At 37.5% G+C, this 17981-nt stretch overlaps 2 protein-coding genes across 3 annotated transcripts in view; one reads left to right on the forward strand and one right to left on the reverse strand.

The window, feature by feature from the left end:
* The first annotated feature begins 1292 nt into the window (after positions 1-1292).
* The window catches only part of LOC141833255 (BTB/POZ and MATH domain-containing protein 3-like), a 17856-nt gene continuing 1167 nt past the window's right edge, over positions 1293-17981 (forward strand). For both annotated transcript variants that reach the window (XM_074720655.1, XM_074720656.1), the window contains exons 1-3: positions 1293-1978; positions 4720-5068; positions 7002-7278. In XM_074720655.1, the coding sequence (XP_074576756.1) occupies positions 1578-1978; positions 4720-5068; positions 7002-7278 (1027 nt within the window). In that variant the 5' untranslated portion in view covers positions 1293-1577. The remainder of the gene's footprint in view (positions 1979-4719; positions 5069-7001; positions 7279-17981) is intronic.
* On the reverse strand, positions 8652-9640 carry LOC141833256 (nuclear pore complex protein NUP54-like). The gene is made up of 4 exons (XM_074720657.1): positions 9181-9640; positions 9021-9074; positions 8881-8940; positions 8652-8768 (listed from the first exon to the last, which is right to left on the reverse strand). The coding sequence occupies exons 1-4, from the start codon at positions 9619-9621 to the stop codon at positions 8652-8654; spliced, it is 672 nt and encodes a 223-aa protein (XP_074576758.1). The 5' UTR covers positions 9622-9640.

Raw genomic sequence — 17981 nt, forward strand, 5'->3', positions numbered from 1 at the left:
CGGGATCAACTATCGGCGCATGATTCTTATCTGGAGACACGATCATTCCGTTTAAATCGGAAAACACAGAACCAATTCTTCCATAAAAAATATTTCTCAAATGGTTGTTAATATTTCGGAGATCAACTACTATAAAAAGGTAATTCATGTCCGTGGGTACAGTTACGCACACATAAACTCTAACTCCCCCAAGCCATTAAACTTCTTTCCTCGCACTGAACCCTAACTTAAGCGTCGGAGTGGCTTATCGGGAACCCCCTCCCGGCGCCATTATAATCCTCTTTTGAAGTGCTTTGTAGGTCTCTTCTTTCCCTTCCACAACCTCATCTCAAGAGCGTGCACGTCGGCCATCCTTAAACTAGTGTTGAAACCATCTACGATGTATGTATTGGCCGGAACAGTGACTATTTAGTGACTTGAGTGAATCCTTATACAAAGGAACATGTATTGAGCTATAGTCTCTAACTAATTCAATTCTATAGATTTGCATATATAGGCTTGTGAGAGTGTAAGTCAAGTAAGTCTAGAGCTTCAAATGTATTCATTTGACTAGAATATCCAGTTGATTCAAGAGTCTACAGAATAAAATAGTTTTGTTTAGCTTTCAATCTATTGAAATTAGATATAGTCGACTACGTTATGAATTATTGGTTATATAATAACTACTTTTGTTTGATGAATCAATTGAACCAATCAAAATAGAGTTGTTGAGGTTAGGTCTATAAAAACTCCTAGAGAGTTTAATCAAATCAATTTAACCACATTGAGTCATCAAATGTAATTAAAACAACTGCATGACACTAGATCACTGAGCCCTTTGAACTTATATATTCACTTTATTAAATGAGGATCGCAATCAAAAGATATTGGGCATCATCAACAGCTGGATTGGTCCAACACCAATTGCAAATTGGTAAGACTCTTCTGCAAAGTTTTCCAAATTGATAAGACTCTTCTACCACTGATGCAATTTTACGACCTTGATGGTCAATGGAAAATTTCTATGAAACAAAATTGATAAGATCATCAAGGATGAGTCATCATACGTGTAAATTAAAAAATTAGACTGAGATTTATTATTCATTTATATATTACTTTGTCATGTATATTTAGACTTGGTCATGATAAATTTATTTAAAAATTATAAATTTTAGACATTTAAATAAAGTAGCAGATTAAGCGTTCTAAAATATACTGACATGCGATTAAACGTAATGAACTCATCGAGAACAAATTTGGCAATTGTTGTTTATATCTCTCTAATTTGAAGATGCACTTTAATTCCATCTTTTTTTTTTCTTCGTCCTCCGTCGGCCGTTTGATTTCCTCCCCCTTCACCTGACTCGCCCTCTCCCTTCGTCGGCATCTTCGCTTTCCCCCGCTTCTCCGCTCCGATTGACTTCCATCCCTTCACCCTCCGCGATATCCTCCTACCTGATCGATTTCCAGATCCCGCGTATTTTCCTCGTCCGCGGATTCGCGTGGAAGTCGGGAGGACCTTTGGTTAGGGTTAGGGTTCAGGCGCCCCGGAGGCCGGAGCGGACGCAAGGCCTTCCAATTTCGGCTTCTGGAATGAAATGGAGGAGGAGAAGAAGGTCGGTCATGGAGAGCAGAACGGGATCAAAGTATCCCGCTCCAAATCGATCTGCGAGACCGTGAACGGCTCGCACGACTACACCATCAAGGGGTTCTCGCTGGCCAAGGGGATGGGACCGGGGAAGTACATGTCCAGCGATACCTTCCAGGTCGGGGGTTACCAGTGGGCTATTTACTTCTACCCTGACGGGAAGAACCCCGAGGACAACTCCCTCTACGTGTCGGTCTTCATCGCCCTCGCCAGCGAAGGTACCGACGTCCGGGCACTCTTCGAGCTCACCATGCTCGACCAGAGCGGAAAGGGAAACCACAAGGTGCACAGTCATTTTGAGCGGGCGCTGGAGGGCGGCCCGTACACGCTCAAGTATAGGGGGAGTATGTGGTAGGTCCTGTGTTGCATCTCTGGAAATTCAAATCTTATATATATAATATACATATATTTCCTTTTATAGTCTTCTGATGCTGCCAGGCCGATGTTACTGCCAATGTTTGACTTTCTTCCCTCTATCTACTATCTATATACTCCAATTCTTGTTTATTTGAATAATCTTGCAGAGGCTTAGAGTATATAGCAAAGTGATTCTCGCCTCACAATAGGAAACTGAGATGTGTGGATTGAGTTTAGCTAAGGTTGTTTTATTTTACTCTTTAACACTGTACTCTTTTATTTTAAAATACTATTCATTCTCTTCAAGCGCCATGGTTGAGAGACTCTGAGATACAATGCTTTGGAATTGGAGCTGGCTGAGTTGATTTCAGTTTCAAAACATTTTCATCCTTAATTGTTTATCAAGTGTTGCAACAAGAATAGATAGACTAGGGTCCAATAATGTTTTTTTTTACATAAACAAGGTAAAATTGAGAGAATATGAGTAATGCCTGATGTTATTTTGTGAGGAGAAGAAAATGACATAGAAGAGTCTTAGTAAAATTTGGACATTGACTTGGGAGATGAGAGAGAGCATGATGATTGATCGAGCTGCAGATAAAAGTTATATGGACCAAAGAATTGAAATTAACATTCTAAGACCTAATTTGGGAGAGGAGAAATGTCAGGAGGATGCTAAAAATTTTGGCTGATATACTTGGAGGGGGAAAAATGCCACGAGAGATAGCATATGTCTTATATTCAGCATTAACTCTGAGAGGAGAAATATTGAAAGTTATATACAATAATTTAGCTCATCTTAAATTATGCAGATGGTTTTCCAAAAGACTAATAGAATATAAAATTGATTGTGAAATGAAAAAACCTAGTGATGCATCACCTTAAGCAAGATTAAGGAATAGGAGAGAGGAAGATGCAGTGTTGCTTCAAAATCATAGCTTCAAGATTTGTAATTTTTTTGTCGCTGCTACCAGCTCTCTTCCTTTGTGTGGTTTTGTTGAAGAGGAGGATCTTGGGCAACTTCAATGCCTCCCTGGCAAAGATGATTCTTTGCTTCTAGTTGTCGGAAGAGGAGAAACAACTCTGACATTGGAAGGAGGTGGCAGTGGTGAAGAGGATAAACACAGGACATAAAATAGTAATGGAAGAGTGGAGATAGATAGGAAGAGGTGGAGGGAAGCAGGGTGATGAGTAGATAGTTTCTTTCTCTATTTTTCCGTGGTTGTTTTTTTCTTCTTCCTATTGCAACATAAGAATATCTTTTTTAGTTGCTGCTCTTTTTTGTTTGTTTGTTTTTCCTTGCAGATGGATGTGGCTTGTGATGATTGGAGGAGTGCAGTTGTCATACGAGACATGGATGAGGGGTCATGTTAAAGTTTGAGGATGATAAAGTGAAAAGGGTAATTAATACTGAGATTGAATAATACCAATTATACAACATCAAAGTCGAACTGATTCACAGAAGCTTGGATAACATCAATGTAGCAAAGGACAAGCTGAAAATTGCAGATGACTGTTAGTTGAGGTGGAAGCATTAATGTTGATTAGGGGAGCTGGGGACGGATTATTGTGGTGATTGCCACATTTAGTTTTGGGGTCGGCTCTTGGATATTGGTGAGATCAATTTTAGAAAATTTAAAATTGTAGAGCAGAGTGCAATTATGGCCTGATCTACAGTTTGTGCTGACTATGAAGAGGGGGAAAAGAGGAGACTTATGGGGCGGAGGGGAGGTCGTGCAATCACATTGACTTGCTGTAAGATACGGCACCTTTTGCATTTCTATAGTGAATAAACTAGTGCAGCAAGTGTGCTATTTAGTAGAGTGGAATTTGCTGGATGACTGGAATATATTATAGTTGTCAAGAGAAGATGGAAGATTGCAAAATAAGAATTATGAGAGGCAGGGAACCAAATATTATTGCTGCAGTCTGGCTAGGGAATGTGAGAAGGAAAAGGGGAGCATTATCTGTGCTTCAAATTGAGTTGAGGGTGGCATTTGGTTGGATTAGACTGGGTGTCATTCTGAATGCATGAGCATATGAATTCTAACACTTACAGTATACATATTGGTGACATACAATGCACATTAATCTCGTTCTATGAGTAATTTCGTAAGAAAGTGAAATAGTATAAGCTCATTATAATCCTTTGAATTATTGTAAAAATACACTGAATTTGAAAAATTATTTCTAGCCAACATCTTCAAGTTGTTGTATTTATTGATTTAATTTTTATTTATCTACTAGTCATGTCTCTAAATAGAGTCATTTTGTTTCTCATATTATTTTTCTTTTGAACACTCAGATCTAATCTTTCAATATCAGTTTCTATATTGTGAATATCTCATCAATAGAGCAATGCTCTTTTCTGGTTCTTTGTTGGATATCAAGAAACATGTTTTTGAGTTGCCCCTTTCTCAAGTCCTTCCGGGCATCCATTCCAAACAATGTTCTCAATACTGCCATCTTCAGATATTACCCTTGAAATGTTTCTCTAAGTTAATTGCAAATAATGAGGTTCTTTCTGATTGCTAGACATATGTTTCCAATATTTGTCTTCAGTTTGTGGTTCCACCATTCTATCAGACCACTCAACCATAACATTCTATCTAGCTTATAATCTTTTTTTACTGTCTTTCCTTTTTATTTTCTTCCTGCCGATGTAATTATCACACTATGGTTATTCTTCATGTTCTTAGATTAAAATTCTCGTTGTTTTCTTGTCATTTTACTAGGGGATATAAGAGATTTTACAGAAGAACAGCTTTAGAAACATCAGACTATCTGAGGGATGATTGTTTGGTCATGCATTGCACAGTGGGTGTTGTTAGAAATCGTATTGAAACACCAACTCAGTTTTCCATCAATGTACCATCATCAGACTTAGGTCAATGCCTAAAGGAGTTACTAACATCTGGCATTGGCTCTGACATAGTTTTCCAGGTTGGGGATGAAACATTTCAAGCGCACAAGAAAATTCTTGCTGCTCGTTCTCCGGTCTTTAATGCTCAATTCTTTGGTCTTATTGGGAATCCTCATGTGGATACAATAATAGTAGATGAGGTGGAACCTCCTGTGTTCAAGGTAATCACATCACAATTTCTAAGTTTACATCCTGGAACGTTTTTGAAGTGTACTGTATCACATTACGATAAAATGTTGGATGAAAGAAATGCTACTATTGTTTAGATATATAAGAAGTGGTAGCCTGAAACTGTATTTTTCTTTGCTAAACATATGAATTATATCATAGTATTTTTTTCTAGGGCATTTCTTCATGGAATAAAGGAAAACATGTAATCATTGTTCACCACATGGTTGATGGACCTATGATTCTTTTTATCCATTTCTCTTTCCAGAAAGGAATTCCCTCTATATATGTGATTTTACAGAAAAAGAATTCTCTCATGTCGTTCAATCCCTTTGCTTCATCTTCAATATGGGAATGTATACTACTTTTCCATTAATTTTTATGGTACAATTTAGGAGTAGAAATAACTACCGGATTTACTATTCTAGGTGCATATTGTGGCATCTCCAAATTCATCTTGTTTGAATCTGGATTGATTAGGCTTTGGTTCAAGGATTCTTGTTAGGCCTTTTCTAATAATAGGGTTATGTTCAATATTAATGGGCTTCTGCTTTTGTTCATGTATATGAATTCCCTACAACAAGTTATAATAATGTTCTCTCACATTCTTGTCTTTTAATTCGTAGACGTTTAGTACTGATCTTGGTGTTTGCCTAAATTTGGGGGATGACCTTTGATATATCCTTGCTGAAGTCGATAGCATACTCATATGGAAATAATTATCTAAGACATTGTGGTAAATCTATGAAACAAAATGTATCATTTTTAACAAACTATTAATTAATAGGGTACTAACATCTCATTGTTGACTTTCTTGATTTTCTGTGATATGTATTTTTATCTGTGGTTGTTTGAACCAAGGTTTCAAATCCCCATACAATATGCATACTGGATTATTTCAGATGTTTATGATATCATAACAAATCGGTACAGAGACATGTAGAGTAGGCATGATCAGCTTGTATTGGATTCATCTGCAGATAATTCTCCAGTTTAAATTTACGAAAAATTGAAAATAAGGCATGACCTAGAAGTTCAATCTAAAAAAAAAAAACACGTTCCAAATAGACAGTCTTTCTTGTGTTAATAATCTAGACTAGAATTGTGGGCATTCAAGGCCCTCCCCTTGTTCTTCATACATTAAATTTTGTTTCTAAATGACTGAGAATTATAAACAATTTGAGCATGAAGTTTTGATCCAACCAGATCTCAGGAATATACTGATTCTTGCCCAAATTAATCAGATCTCATCCTGCAGAAGTCATGAATGAATCTGCTGCATTTCAACCAGATTCATGATTAAATTTAAATTCCTAATTTCTCCTAACTTGTAAAAAATTTTGCATTATGATAGTAAGTGAACTTAAATCTAGTCATGGTAGCTTGAACCAAAATAGACTACATATATGCTTCTGCTGTATGAATTTCTATTTTTTGTGAAAGCATTAATTTGAGATTTCTGGGTTGAGAGATTTTAGAGAGTTGATATTTAGAGATTACTGAAAGAATTGTATGGTTAAAAAGAGGGAAGAAGGATTTACACTGAACGTGACTGGTGAGAGTTGAAACTGGATATTATAGCTCTTTTCACTCCGTATCATAAACTAAATGGGACTATCTGAAGACTGATCTGGTTCAGATGAAACATTTTTCTTGCAACACAGACTTAACCTTGGTCCTATGATCATGGTCCTGTTGTAAGTGCTGTCGGCTGTTCAGACATTTGCATGGATGGTATGGGCTGATTTTTTTCAGTCTACCTCTTAATTCATTAACTTGAAGTTTGGTTTAGTAGCACTTGAATTTGCATCCGTCTCCTACACTTTTTTTTTCTACCAGAATTTCTCACAGAATAATAGCCCATGACTAGTAAGTGCAAAGCTAAATCATAACTCTCTTTTAACTGGAATTCTTTCTGTGTTGCAGGCCATGCTTAGTTTTATATATTCTGATGAACTCCCTGATGTTCATGAATTAATTGGTTCAGTTTCTATGTCCACATCCACAATAATAATACAGCATTTATTGGCTGCCGCTGATAGATATGGTCTAGAGAGGCTGAGGTTGTTATGTGAAGTGAAACTGTGTGATGGGATCACTGCAGATACAGTAGCAACAACCTTGGCTCTTGCAGAACAACACCAATGTGTTCAACTGAAAAATGTGTGTCTGAAATTTATTGCTGTCCGAGAGAACTTGGGAGGTAAATTTTAACTTTTATGATAGTTAAATTTTTCCTGTTTCAGTAAGAAAATTTCTTTATATTTTATGTCGGTGTAGCCAATTTTCAGGTGTAATGCTGATAGCAGCTACTACATGATCAATGTGAATATATGTTGCATATATATGTATCTTGGTTTCTAAAGTTAAAGAAATTATGAAGATTGGAGTTTTTCCATGGAATTGCGCTTCTGCAGACACAAGAATAACGGTTTCTTATTTATTCTATTTTTCAAATAATACATATGCTTTCTTTACTCAACCATCCAAAAAATATATATTATGGATGGGAGTTGGGTAGGCTTATCAGGTGATCATCAAGTGGGTCAAGTGATTCAGTGCATTGGTTGGATCATGCAGGTTGAGCAGTTATGGCGCTTTGATGAGTTGATCAGATAAGATGGTTTGTTCAGGTCGGATGGCCCAATGGACTGGGTAGTTCAGCAAAGTTGCCATCAAAGATCCTAACAACGTAACAAACATATTCTAACAAAATAATTCAAAGGAAAATAAACAAACTAACACAGTAATTCAAGCAAATTATACTCCTGAAATAATTCAAAAGTAGAAGTTTAAGACAGCACAAAGACATGTTGAGGTAAGATCACTATAGTCTTAACAACCATAGTGACTTCTTTTCATCAAAGGAAAGATTTCTCAATAAAATGACATAATATCAAGATCTAGATTCCAAGGCTTATTGACATCCTTGCCTTCATGCAAGTTCAGTTGTCTATTCATTGCGGCAAAGCTGAAGGTTTTGATATATCTAGCGATTTCCTGAAGTCACATCAATTCAAAATGTGTACAACTTAAGATTACCATAATATCACTGACATATGCAAGTGTCATAGAATATGAAACCATTTTAAGAAATATAGCAACTCTATGCTATCCATCCTAGTAAAGTCTAATGTGTGAAAGCTTTTCTCCCACTGTAGCTATAGGCCCATAGTGTCACTGACCACAGTGACTTTTCTATGTACACACACATGCACCTAAATTACTTGGTACTCTTAGCAAACAAGACATTCTTAATGACGTAGTTCAAAAACATGTAGTATACTTAAAGTTTTCCACACTTCTATAATGCAAACTTGAGAGCGTGTGCTTCCTTAAACAATTCCATGACTCAAAAACATAACTTCTAGCTACACATAAATCTAAAAGAATAATTCCCAATTTGAGATGTCCAAGGAAAGATCAAGTCTGACAACAATTGGTGGTTACACTAGCACAAGAATGAAAGTATGAGGATATGATCTCGATTTAGTGAAAAGAAAATTACGTGATGGAAAAGAACTGCAACAATACCTTGATCCTGCATAATGATAATAAGCTCTTGAAGAAGACACACTATACCTTGAGGCGATCAGATAGATCTTTAAAGCCCTGTACAAGTTGAGGCCACAACCTGTCTCTATCTAAACTGTCCATTCCCTCCAGCTTCCTCATTGCCTCTGCCCAGGAGATCTGTGATTCCGAACTAAACATTTGAACTAGGATCTGACAACCTTAGGTTTGCCTATAAAGAAAAAAAAAGCAAACCCAAAAATAATAATAATACTAAAATAAAACAACTCACATCAGATGCACCAAACGGTTTCACCCGTGCGGCATGATCTGTGACGCTTAACAGCAAATGCTGCAAAATTTATCAAATAGATAAATGATTAAGCAATATGAAAGTAGAATGAACGAAGAACTGGAGAAGAAGCATCTGACCCTAAAGGAGTACTTAGCATTCCCCGGCTCATCCTTGTAAGCATCTATGATTGCCTGCAAACAAACCAAGAAGTGGTAGTTTTTAGAACGATTTGATCCTGGAAACTCTATCTTTTGTACAATGAATACAGCGTAGTGAATTTTATTGCGAAGCACTGACGTGGATGTCACGATCAGCGAGGGAAAGCCGGACGGGAGCGACGGGAGCCATTTGAGTCGTTATCTGAGGATTTCCAAAGGGGAGGGGAGCCGGCTGGATTGTAAACGGCTGCTGCTGCGACTGCTGTGGGAAAAGGGGGGAAGGGGCTGGCGCCGACAAAGGCGCTCCAAATGCGGGCATGGATGAAGGCGTAACAAAGGCAGGTGTGGATGGATGTGTACCGAACGGCAGACTTGAGGTCGGAGTGCTGAAGGCTGGAGTGGACGAAGGGGTGCCGAAGACCGGAGCGGAAGAAGGCGCGCCGAAAGGCAGAGCGGAAGAAGGCGCTCCAAAAGCCGGAGAGGAAGAAGGCGCGCCAAAAGACGGAGAAGAACCGAAGGCAGGAGAGGAAGAAGGCGTGCCGAAGGCTGGAGTTGACGAAGCCGACGGGGTCCCGAACATGGTTGCACGAAGCCCTTGCTTCGGTCGAAACGGCAAGGTGCTGGGGTGCAGAGGGCGGGCCGATAAATAGAGAGGTGGCAGAGTCACGAATTATTATTATTATTATTATTATTATTATTATTCGATAAATTTTATAACGCTCCAAATATTTAATATATTTAAAATGACATTTTAATGTTAAACATTTCTAAAAATTTTATTTTCTTATTAAAATATATATTTTATTCTTTTTATTTATTAGCACCATTTATTTAAAAAATCATAAAATTAAAATGATTTTGAAAACTAATTAAATTTTAAAAGTTATTTTAAAAAGTATATGCATAAAAACATAAAAATTAAAATACTATTCTTTTATTATTATTTTCTTTTTCAAATAATATTAAAAGAGCCCTCACACCCTTATTTTAATACTTTAAACATTCATATTTTTTTTACTGGTTCAACTGTTAGAGACCATTAATGATCGATATTTTTAAGCCAAATCATTTTCAATATGCTCTTTCAAAGAAAATCTAGTTTTTACTCTTTGTTATCGTCTCTCTTTATTCATTAGTATTTGATTTCGCTTCAACCTTCATCGATTTCTTATGGAAACTTCTACAAAGGTATGGTTACCACTTATTTTAGTGTTTTAAGTTGTCTTAAGGAGCAAGTGAAGACAATGCAATAGGTTTAAAGGTTGTCGACTATAAAACGAATACATCAACTAAAGCCCATTAGTCAAAGATGTTTGAATCTTACAAGCCTATGTTGGTACAATCATGCTAGAAGGGGTTCAGTATAACCTTGAATTTTGATATATGAGCAAAGGATTTAAGTTACGTATTATTTATTATTTTGGATAGATACACAAAGTTTTGAGAGCTCGTGATTATTGATACAATCATACCCTAGCATGTATACATGTGGTTATGATGTATGGGTAATGTCTAAGTTAATATTGTTTGTCCCAAATGAATATCAAGTGTATAGATGTAGATAAACTTCGAATGAGTTACAAGTATAACAAAAAAAGTTCAAGAAGGTTCTTAGCAAAGAAAATCCAAGTGAGCACTGGCATGGAAGAAGTCCCAATAAGTTGACATCAACCAAATATTAGGCAAAGAAAATCTTAATTGACTAAAGACTGAATGCTAGGCATGCCAATAAGTTCCAACAGATCCCAAGGATTAGACATAGGCAAATGCATGAAGTTCTAAAGGGTCGAAGATTGAGCATTGAGCATGAAGAGGAAGTTGCAAAAGCAAAGAGCTTCTTGGCTTAGAGGAAGTCCTTGAAATCTAGAAAACCTTCTACACCAATGTCAAGTTAGCAAGGAAGTGCTAATGCCTTAGAGAAGAAAAGGCAAGCACAATCTCAAACTTAAAGTGGTTGAGAAGATGTACTAGTCGACTAAAGATCTCTCAATCGACTAAAAGATCAGTTGACTTAGTCGACTGCTAAACATCAGTCGATTAGAGGTTGTCTAGCGGTCAATTGATGAGTGAAATGATAATAACTTAATTTACTATTAATGTTGAAAAAGTAACACGCAGTTATCAAATCATTGACAACAATTGACTAATGATGCTGCTTAACCAATCAGCTACTCACCTAGAAAGATTGATTTCAAGGAGAGAGGATAAGGCTACTTATTAGGTCAAAGCAAAGCTCAGAAGAATAAGGGAGAGGCTTATTGATGAAACTCTATCTCCCCAAGTGCTCTAAAGTTCCAAAATTTTCTTTTCTTGTAATTGTGTTCCCTGTAAGATTCACTAGTTTCCAAAATTCTTCATCTTATAATAGGGAATTATAAGATAGGCTTTTCCACTTTTAGCTCCTTACTAATAAAGAGAGAAGGTTCTTAATTTTTCAATTTAATTGAATATATATATATATATATATATATATATATATATATATTATTGTTTCCATTGCAATTAACTTTGTTTTGTAGAAATTTAATTAGGAATTCACCCCTACCCTCTCCTTGATCTCACAAGTAGGACTAACCACCTGAAGAAGCATTGATTTTGAAGGAGATAGCCACTCAAGAGAGGTTTAGCACTACAAGACTACCATACTTTGATGGAGTCAACTTCGCATATTGTAGAAGCCAAATGGAATATTATTTGATGAAGGATATCACGACTTGGTTTGCTGACAAGAAATGTTTCACATCCCAACAACTGATGATGGAGATGTACTTAAGTTTGAGAAGTGGACTAGCCTCAAACCAACTCAACTAAGTTAGAACTTTCAAGAACGCAAAGGAACCATGGGAGGAGCTCATTGAGCATCATGAAGGTACAAGATATTCTAGAATAGCTAAGTGTGGTTTATTTTTAAATCAATTGCAAAATTGTCAAATAAAAGAAGGAGAATGGTGAGTTAACTTCATGGGTGCTTTAAAGAAATTCTCAATGGTCTTCATGCTATTGGATAGAACATTACTAATACCACGCCCCAAGAGTATGCTTGTTTGCTAGATCGGATGGTACTCCTAGTGATAACATAAGAAAGACTAGCAACAAAATTCAGTCCACACCATAAAAATGCTAAATTTCTTAAATGTTATTGCATGTATGCATGATCATGTGTACAAGCTAAAACTAGATAAGGTAACATTTTATAACTAAAACTTTGAGGTTCTAAAGAAAAAAAAGCAAACCGAAATAGTAGAAAAGAACAACTAAAATAATAAAATAACAAAAAGGAAACACTAAAATAATTGATAGCAAACGGGATCAGTAAGCATTGATCTTTGAACGACGCAAGGGTAGTCGACATAATATATCCTCTATCTATTAATCTGGAAGTAAAAAAAGAGGTAGTTGTTATATTTGAGATGTGTCCTAAAACAAATCGCCTTATGGTTATATTATTTATTAGATAAGTAGAAATTCACTATTTGAGTGCACTTTTTTTTATGTTTGATTGGATCTTAAACTCATTTATTGAATATCTGTAATACGATTCATAGCATGAAAGAATTTGTGATTGAATCACAACTAGTGAGCATCTCTACATGTGTAATTATGGATGTATTAAAATTATTTCTAGTCAAGCAATTGATGAGCACAGACGTCATTAATTCTATTGAGACTAGCATATTTTAAACTCTTTAGTTTACCAAGCAACTGCTTTTGCTGGCTGGAGATATTGGATATTGAGAGTAACGTGGATACTAGTTAAAAGTAACTAGGTCATTGGAGTGATCTGCCATGAGACTTCATATGATTCTATAAATATGTTAATGAAGATCTCAGTGCAGCTTAAGTGCGAGATTCCTTTGACTTGTGGTATTCAAGTCACCTTGATCATGGAGACTTATCCTTTGACATTTTAAATAAACATCTCTAAGGAGGTGTAAACCCGGGGTGATTGGGTATAAGTCGAAATGCTGAAAAATATTTAAATGGATCATAAAGGAATCATCGCTCCTTGAAAAAGGAGATGTATACCCTACGATCGCTTGTTAGGATTATTGCTGAAAGTCTTTGGCTAAAATATTACATGTCAAGAGTGTGACACTCTTGGATACATGTACAAGTAACTTGAATCCACAGGACAAAAAAGCAAGCTTGGGCTAGGTGTGATGTAGTCAGCTTAGTAGGGACTGACACAAATAGACATGTCTTAAACTAAGCAGGTATAAGATGGTGAAAGGAATGAAACACATTTTATTTTAGCTGTTGAAGGGTTTAAAAATGGTTCTGGAATTAATCATTGATTTTTAATTAATTAGGGATCATGATGTACTATTAGGTGTCACTTATGATCGTTCTGCAATTAATGGTTAATTATGGATGACCAACATAATCGAAAAGTTATTGGGTCACACGCACTACAAGTTTTCTGAAGAATTTAAAATAAATTTGAGAATTGGATTCTTAGATCAAGAGAAATAAAGTCTGATTGGACCAGACAAAGATAAAAATGATGGACTTCGTCTTAAGAAGATGAAATGAACCAAATTAGTTTAGTTCTTGATGGAAGATATTTTGGCAGATCGAAAGTGATGGTGGGCTTCGTCTTGTGAAGATAAAATGAACAAAACTGGTTTGGTTCAGATTGGAGGTGTTTTGTTTATTGAACCAGATGATTTAGTTTTGAACCAACTTTGTTTGATTTTGAATCAAACTGAAATAATCGACATATGAGTTTTAGGTGTTAAGCTAAGGGATGGGGTTTTGGATTGGATCCAAACCCAATAGAAGATGTTATATAGGATATAACATTGATGGAGATATGGACAATTAAAATTAACTCTTAAAGGTTAAGATCAATCACATCCATCTATTTTTCCCTCTCTCACAACTAACCCTAATTAGCTACAGTAACCTAAATTAATAAAACCTAAGCCAGCTATGAGTTGGGTTTAAGGTGTGGTTTTTTCCGCATGAAGATAAAAATAGCCGCCTCCCCTAATTTTGAGAAGCAACTGTAGCTTCTCAAAATCATGATTTTCCCTAAAATCCCATCTTCTTACTCCTGATCACATGGCAGTGCACCTCATTTCCTGAGCCTGATGACCACATCTGAGAGCCACCCTTCTTTGCGACCATCTTCTCCCTGAAGCAGAGCAAACCAACCGCCATCCCTAGCTTCTCGACGGTGTGATGCAGACCTCTCTTCTCACGGGTGCGACGATCATTCCTGAGAGTCGCCCTATCCTCGCAAGCGCCACTAGCACTTGCTTCTCCCGAGCACCGACCTCTGCTTCTCCCTACTGTCATCCCTTTCATCTCGATCATGCGAGAGTAGGCCTTCTCGAATCGCGATTTTGATTTTCTGGTCACTATGGCCAATCGTGGGAGAAGGTTACCGACGTCGTCCTCTTCCCTCTCTTGAATCACTTGCTGCTTCTAGCGAGAAAAGGATTTTCTTCCTCTCTGGAATCGCTTGTTGTTTCTCTTGAGAAGAGTGTTTTCTCCCTCTCTAGAATCACTTGCTGCTTCCTGCGAGAAAAGAATTTTCTCCCTCTCTGGAATCGCTTGCTGCTTCACGCGAGAAAGGGATTCGCCGAAGCTGGCTTGTGAAGCCGTCGAAGCATTGGACATGCTACCAGAATATCAAAACCACTGCCAGGTTATTGTCGGGTTTACGGTCAGGATTTACTATCGGAAGTCGATTCGCAATCGGAAGTCGGTTCGAAATCAGAAGTTAGTTCGCTGTTAAAGTGTCAGAGTTGTTGCTAGAGCATCGGAACGTCTGATTGTTATTGTGATTCATTGTTGGAAGCTTGTGAAGTTCCCAGAGAATATTCCATCAATATCGGAAAGAGTTTCTAACCATTTGTTCTATATCGGTGGTCAAAAGTTGACCGCCAAAAATTTATTGGTGTAATTTTGCCCCAAGTGATTTAGATTTTAATGTTTGGCTAAATCAGTTTAAGTTAGGCAATGTTTATGATCTGACATGTGTGATTTGAGTTCACAAGAAAGTCCAGGAATGAAGTCTTGACATTTGGTGAAGTCCCGGAGACGCGGCCTCTTGGCAAAGGATGAAGTCCCAGAGGCGAGGCCTCTTGGTAAAGGATGAAGTCCCAGAGGCGAGGCCTCTTGGCAAGGGAAGACTTAGCACGACGAAGCTGAGGGAAACGTCTTAAGCTAGTGCAAGGAAGTGCACGAGGCTTGTGGAAGGCGTTTGAAGACTTGCGTCAAGGCTAAGGGGTGAAAAATAAGCTGAAAGGGAAGTTTTCAGCTTGAGCAGTCGACTGGTGATTGATCAGAAGCACACACACAAGCGAACTCAGAAGCATCAGTCGACTGGCACTGTAGCTGCAGTCGATTGGGTCCAAATAGAAAGTTTAGTCGAGTGGTGCAGTCGACTGCTATCAGTCGACTGACGTTGAGCAGTCGACTGATAGACTGCCGTTGGGTGACAACTGTCCAATTAAATGTGAATTAAAGAGCTGTTTGAAGTCCATCAGTCGATTGATGTACGAAATTTTATAAAAAGAGCGGTCAACGTTGAAGACATTAACACTTGATTCTTTCATCTTTCTGACAGCTCTCTAATACTGTAAAAACTCTTTCTCTTCCTCCTAAAACTTCATTATAAATCTTGTATGAGGAAAGAATCATTTGTAAATGTTTCTCCGTCTTCGAAGCTTGCTTTGAGAAGGAGGGTTCTTCATAGTGGAATCGTTGGCTGTGTGTGTGGATCCTTGGATTAGTCATCTCGTTGAGGTAGATACCAAGTAAATCAAACGGGTTAGCGTTTGATCTTTTTCTTTCTTATTATTATTTGCTTCCGCTAACTATCTCGTAGAGAAAGATCGAAAAATGCTATTCACCCCCTCTAGCGAACGCACCGATCCCAACAAGTGGTATCAGAGCAGGTTACCTTCGGAAGAACCAATGCTCAACTGAAATTATTTATGGCGTTTCAAGAGGGATACAACACCGCACGACCGCCTTACTTCGATGGCAACGATTTCACGTATTGAAAAGGTAGGATGAAATACTATTTGATGAATGACATTGACATTTGGTTTAGTGTTATAGACGGATTCCAGAAGCTAAAGGATGCTCTTGAATTCCCTCTTTCTACAAAGGATTGGTTAAAGGATATATGCAAGAAGGCACAAGTGAATGCGAAAGCACAACAACCTTGCAATGCGGACTCTCCAAAGAACAATTGAGCAAGGTTGGTGATGGGAAAGTCTTGAAAAACCGTTCCGGTAGATTCTTGCAGAACAAAATTTTTTTTCGGAAACGATCTCAAGTTGCCCTCATAGTCGATCAAACGAAGTTTGATCGACGCATTTAGATCATTGGGCTCTTGTGTTTGGTTTACAGGATCCAATATAAAAGGGATAATTTAACTTATGCGGAAACATTAAATTATATCTTATGAAGTTTGTACCCGAAGACCTCTTGATCTTCTGCTGTATTCCTCTCCTCTTCTCGAACGTTGTGTGGGCAACGATCCTTCGAGAATTTCTCCACCAGAATTCTCCTCTCCGATGGCTAGCAAACTTTCCTTCCTTCTCTTTGTGAGAAAAGAGAAGAGGAAAGGGGAGGTGTGGCTGCCGACCAGAGACTCTCGGCCACTAAAGGTTTAAGTCGTGTGTCTCAAGCCTTTGCAAGCCCCTTCTTTTATAGCCTAGCCATCTCCCAAATATGATATGATTTGTATCATAAATATGGTATGATTTAAATCATAAACTTGGTATGATTGGATTTAATCCGATCGGAGAATTTGGTATGATTTCGGAAGTTTCCAATTCGAACCCAGAGGCTTTAATCGATCAAGGAATCGATTAAACATCGTAACTTTTCCTCATTAAGCCTGGTAATCGATCAGGTGATCGATTACCAGCATGGTAATCGATCAAGTGATCGATTACCAGTCGATCTCCCATGGAGCTTGGTAATCGATCAGCTGATCGATTACCAAGGTGTGTAATCGATCAGCTGATCGATTACACTTCCTTGTATGGGTTCGAATGTCTGGTTTCTTCACGAATTCTTCCAAGGTGGATTTGAGGATTCCCAGAGGCTACAGCAGGGACCTAGAGGAGGAATTGGTTTTGGTCTCCTGATGGCTTAAGCTTCCCATGTTCTTCACCGAACACACAGCTTAAGTCTATCAATAATAACTCATTCCACTAGAGAGTTATTATTGCACTACCGCACCAATCCCATATTATAATATGGGCTCCTTCTTACTATAAGTACATTAGTCTCCCTGTGTTTAAGATATCGTATGTCCGTCAATTAAATGAGTTACTGACAACTCGAATTTAATCAACTTCTAATCCAAGAGTAGTACCACTCAACCTTATTATCATGCGGACAAGGTCCACCTGCAGGGTTTACATGATAATCCTTATGAGCTCCTCAAGGGGACATCATCAACCTAGATTATAGGACACAGTTTCCTTCTATAATCAACAACACACCATGTACATAATACTTCTTCCCAACTCATCGGGCCTTTTGATCTATCGATCTAAACCTCACCCTTTGATGAATCAAAGAATTACATACTAAGTACATGTGTTTGTTATTATATCGGGATTAAGAGTATGTACATCTATAGTAACAGAGGTTTAGTTCGATTATATAGTCAGTATAAATCGAACAATCCTCAGATGGTCCTGCTCAATACACACTTAGTGTACTAGTGTAATTCTATAGTCAAGACAGACTAAGACCAAATTACACTACAACCAATCCAATGGTTTGTCCAATCCATCTTGGTTGTGAACACTGTTTATAATCTATAAGGAACTGATAACATGGTCTTCTGTGTGTGACTCTCCGCACACCATGTTTATCTACAATATAGATTAAATGGACACTTGCATAAAAACTAAATGCAAATATTGATCAAATATGATTTTTATTTCAGAATGTTTATTTACA

The sequence above is a fragment of the Curcuma longa genome, chromosome 8, assembly GCF_044706935.1.
Source record: "Curcuma longa cultivar G26 ecotype Majalengka, Jawa Barat chromosome 8, ITB_CL_G26_1.1, whole genome shotgun sequence".
Taxonomy (NCBI): Eukaryota; Viridiplantae; Streptophyta; class Magnoliopsida; order Zingiberales; family Zingiberaceae; genus Curcuma; species Curcuma longa.

Bases quoted from the DNA above. Each gene is read 5' to 3' on its own strand.
- LOC141833256 (XM_074720657.1), bottom strand. From the start codon at position 9,621: ATGTTCGGGACCCCGTCGGCTTCGTCAACTCCAGCCTTCGGCACGCCT. The intron at 9,075-9,180 runs GTCAGTGCTTCG...GTTTGTTTGCAG, and splicing joins TCGCTGATCGTGACATCCAC to GCAATCATAGATGCTTACAA. The intron at 8,941-9,020 runs GTCAGATGCTTC...TAAATTTTGCAG, and splicing joins ATGCTAAGTACTCCTTTAGG to CATTTGCTGTTAAGCGTCAC.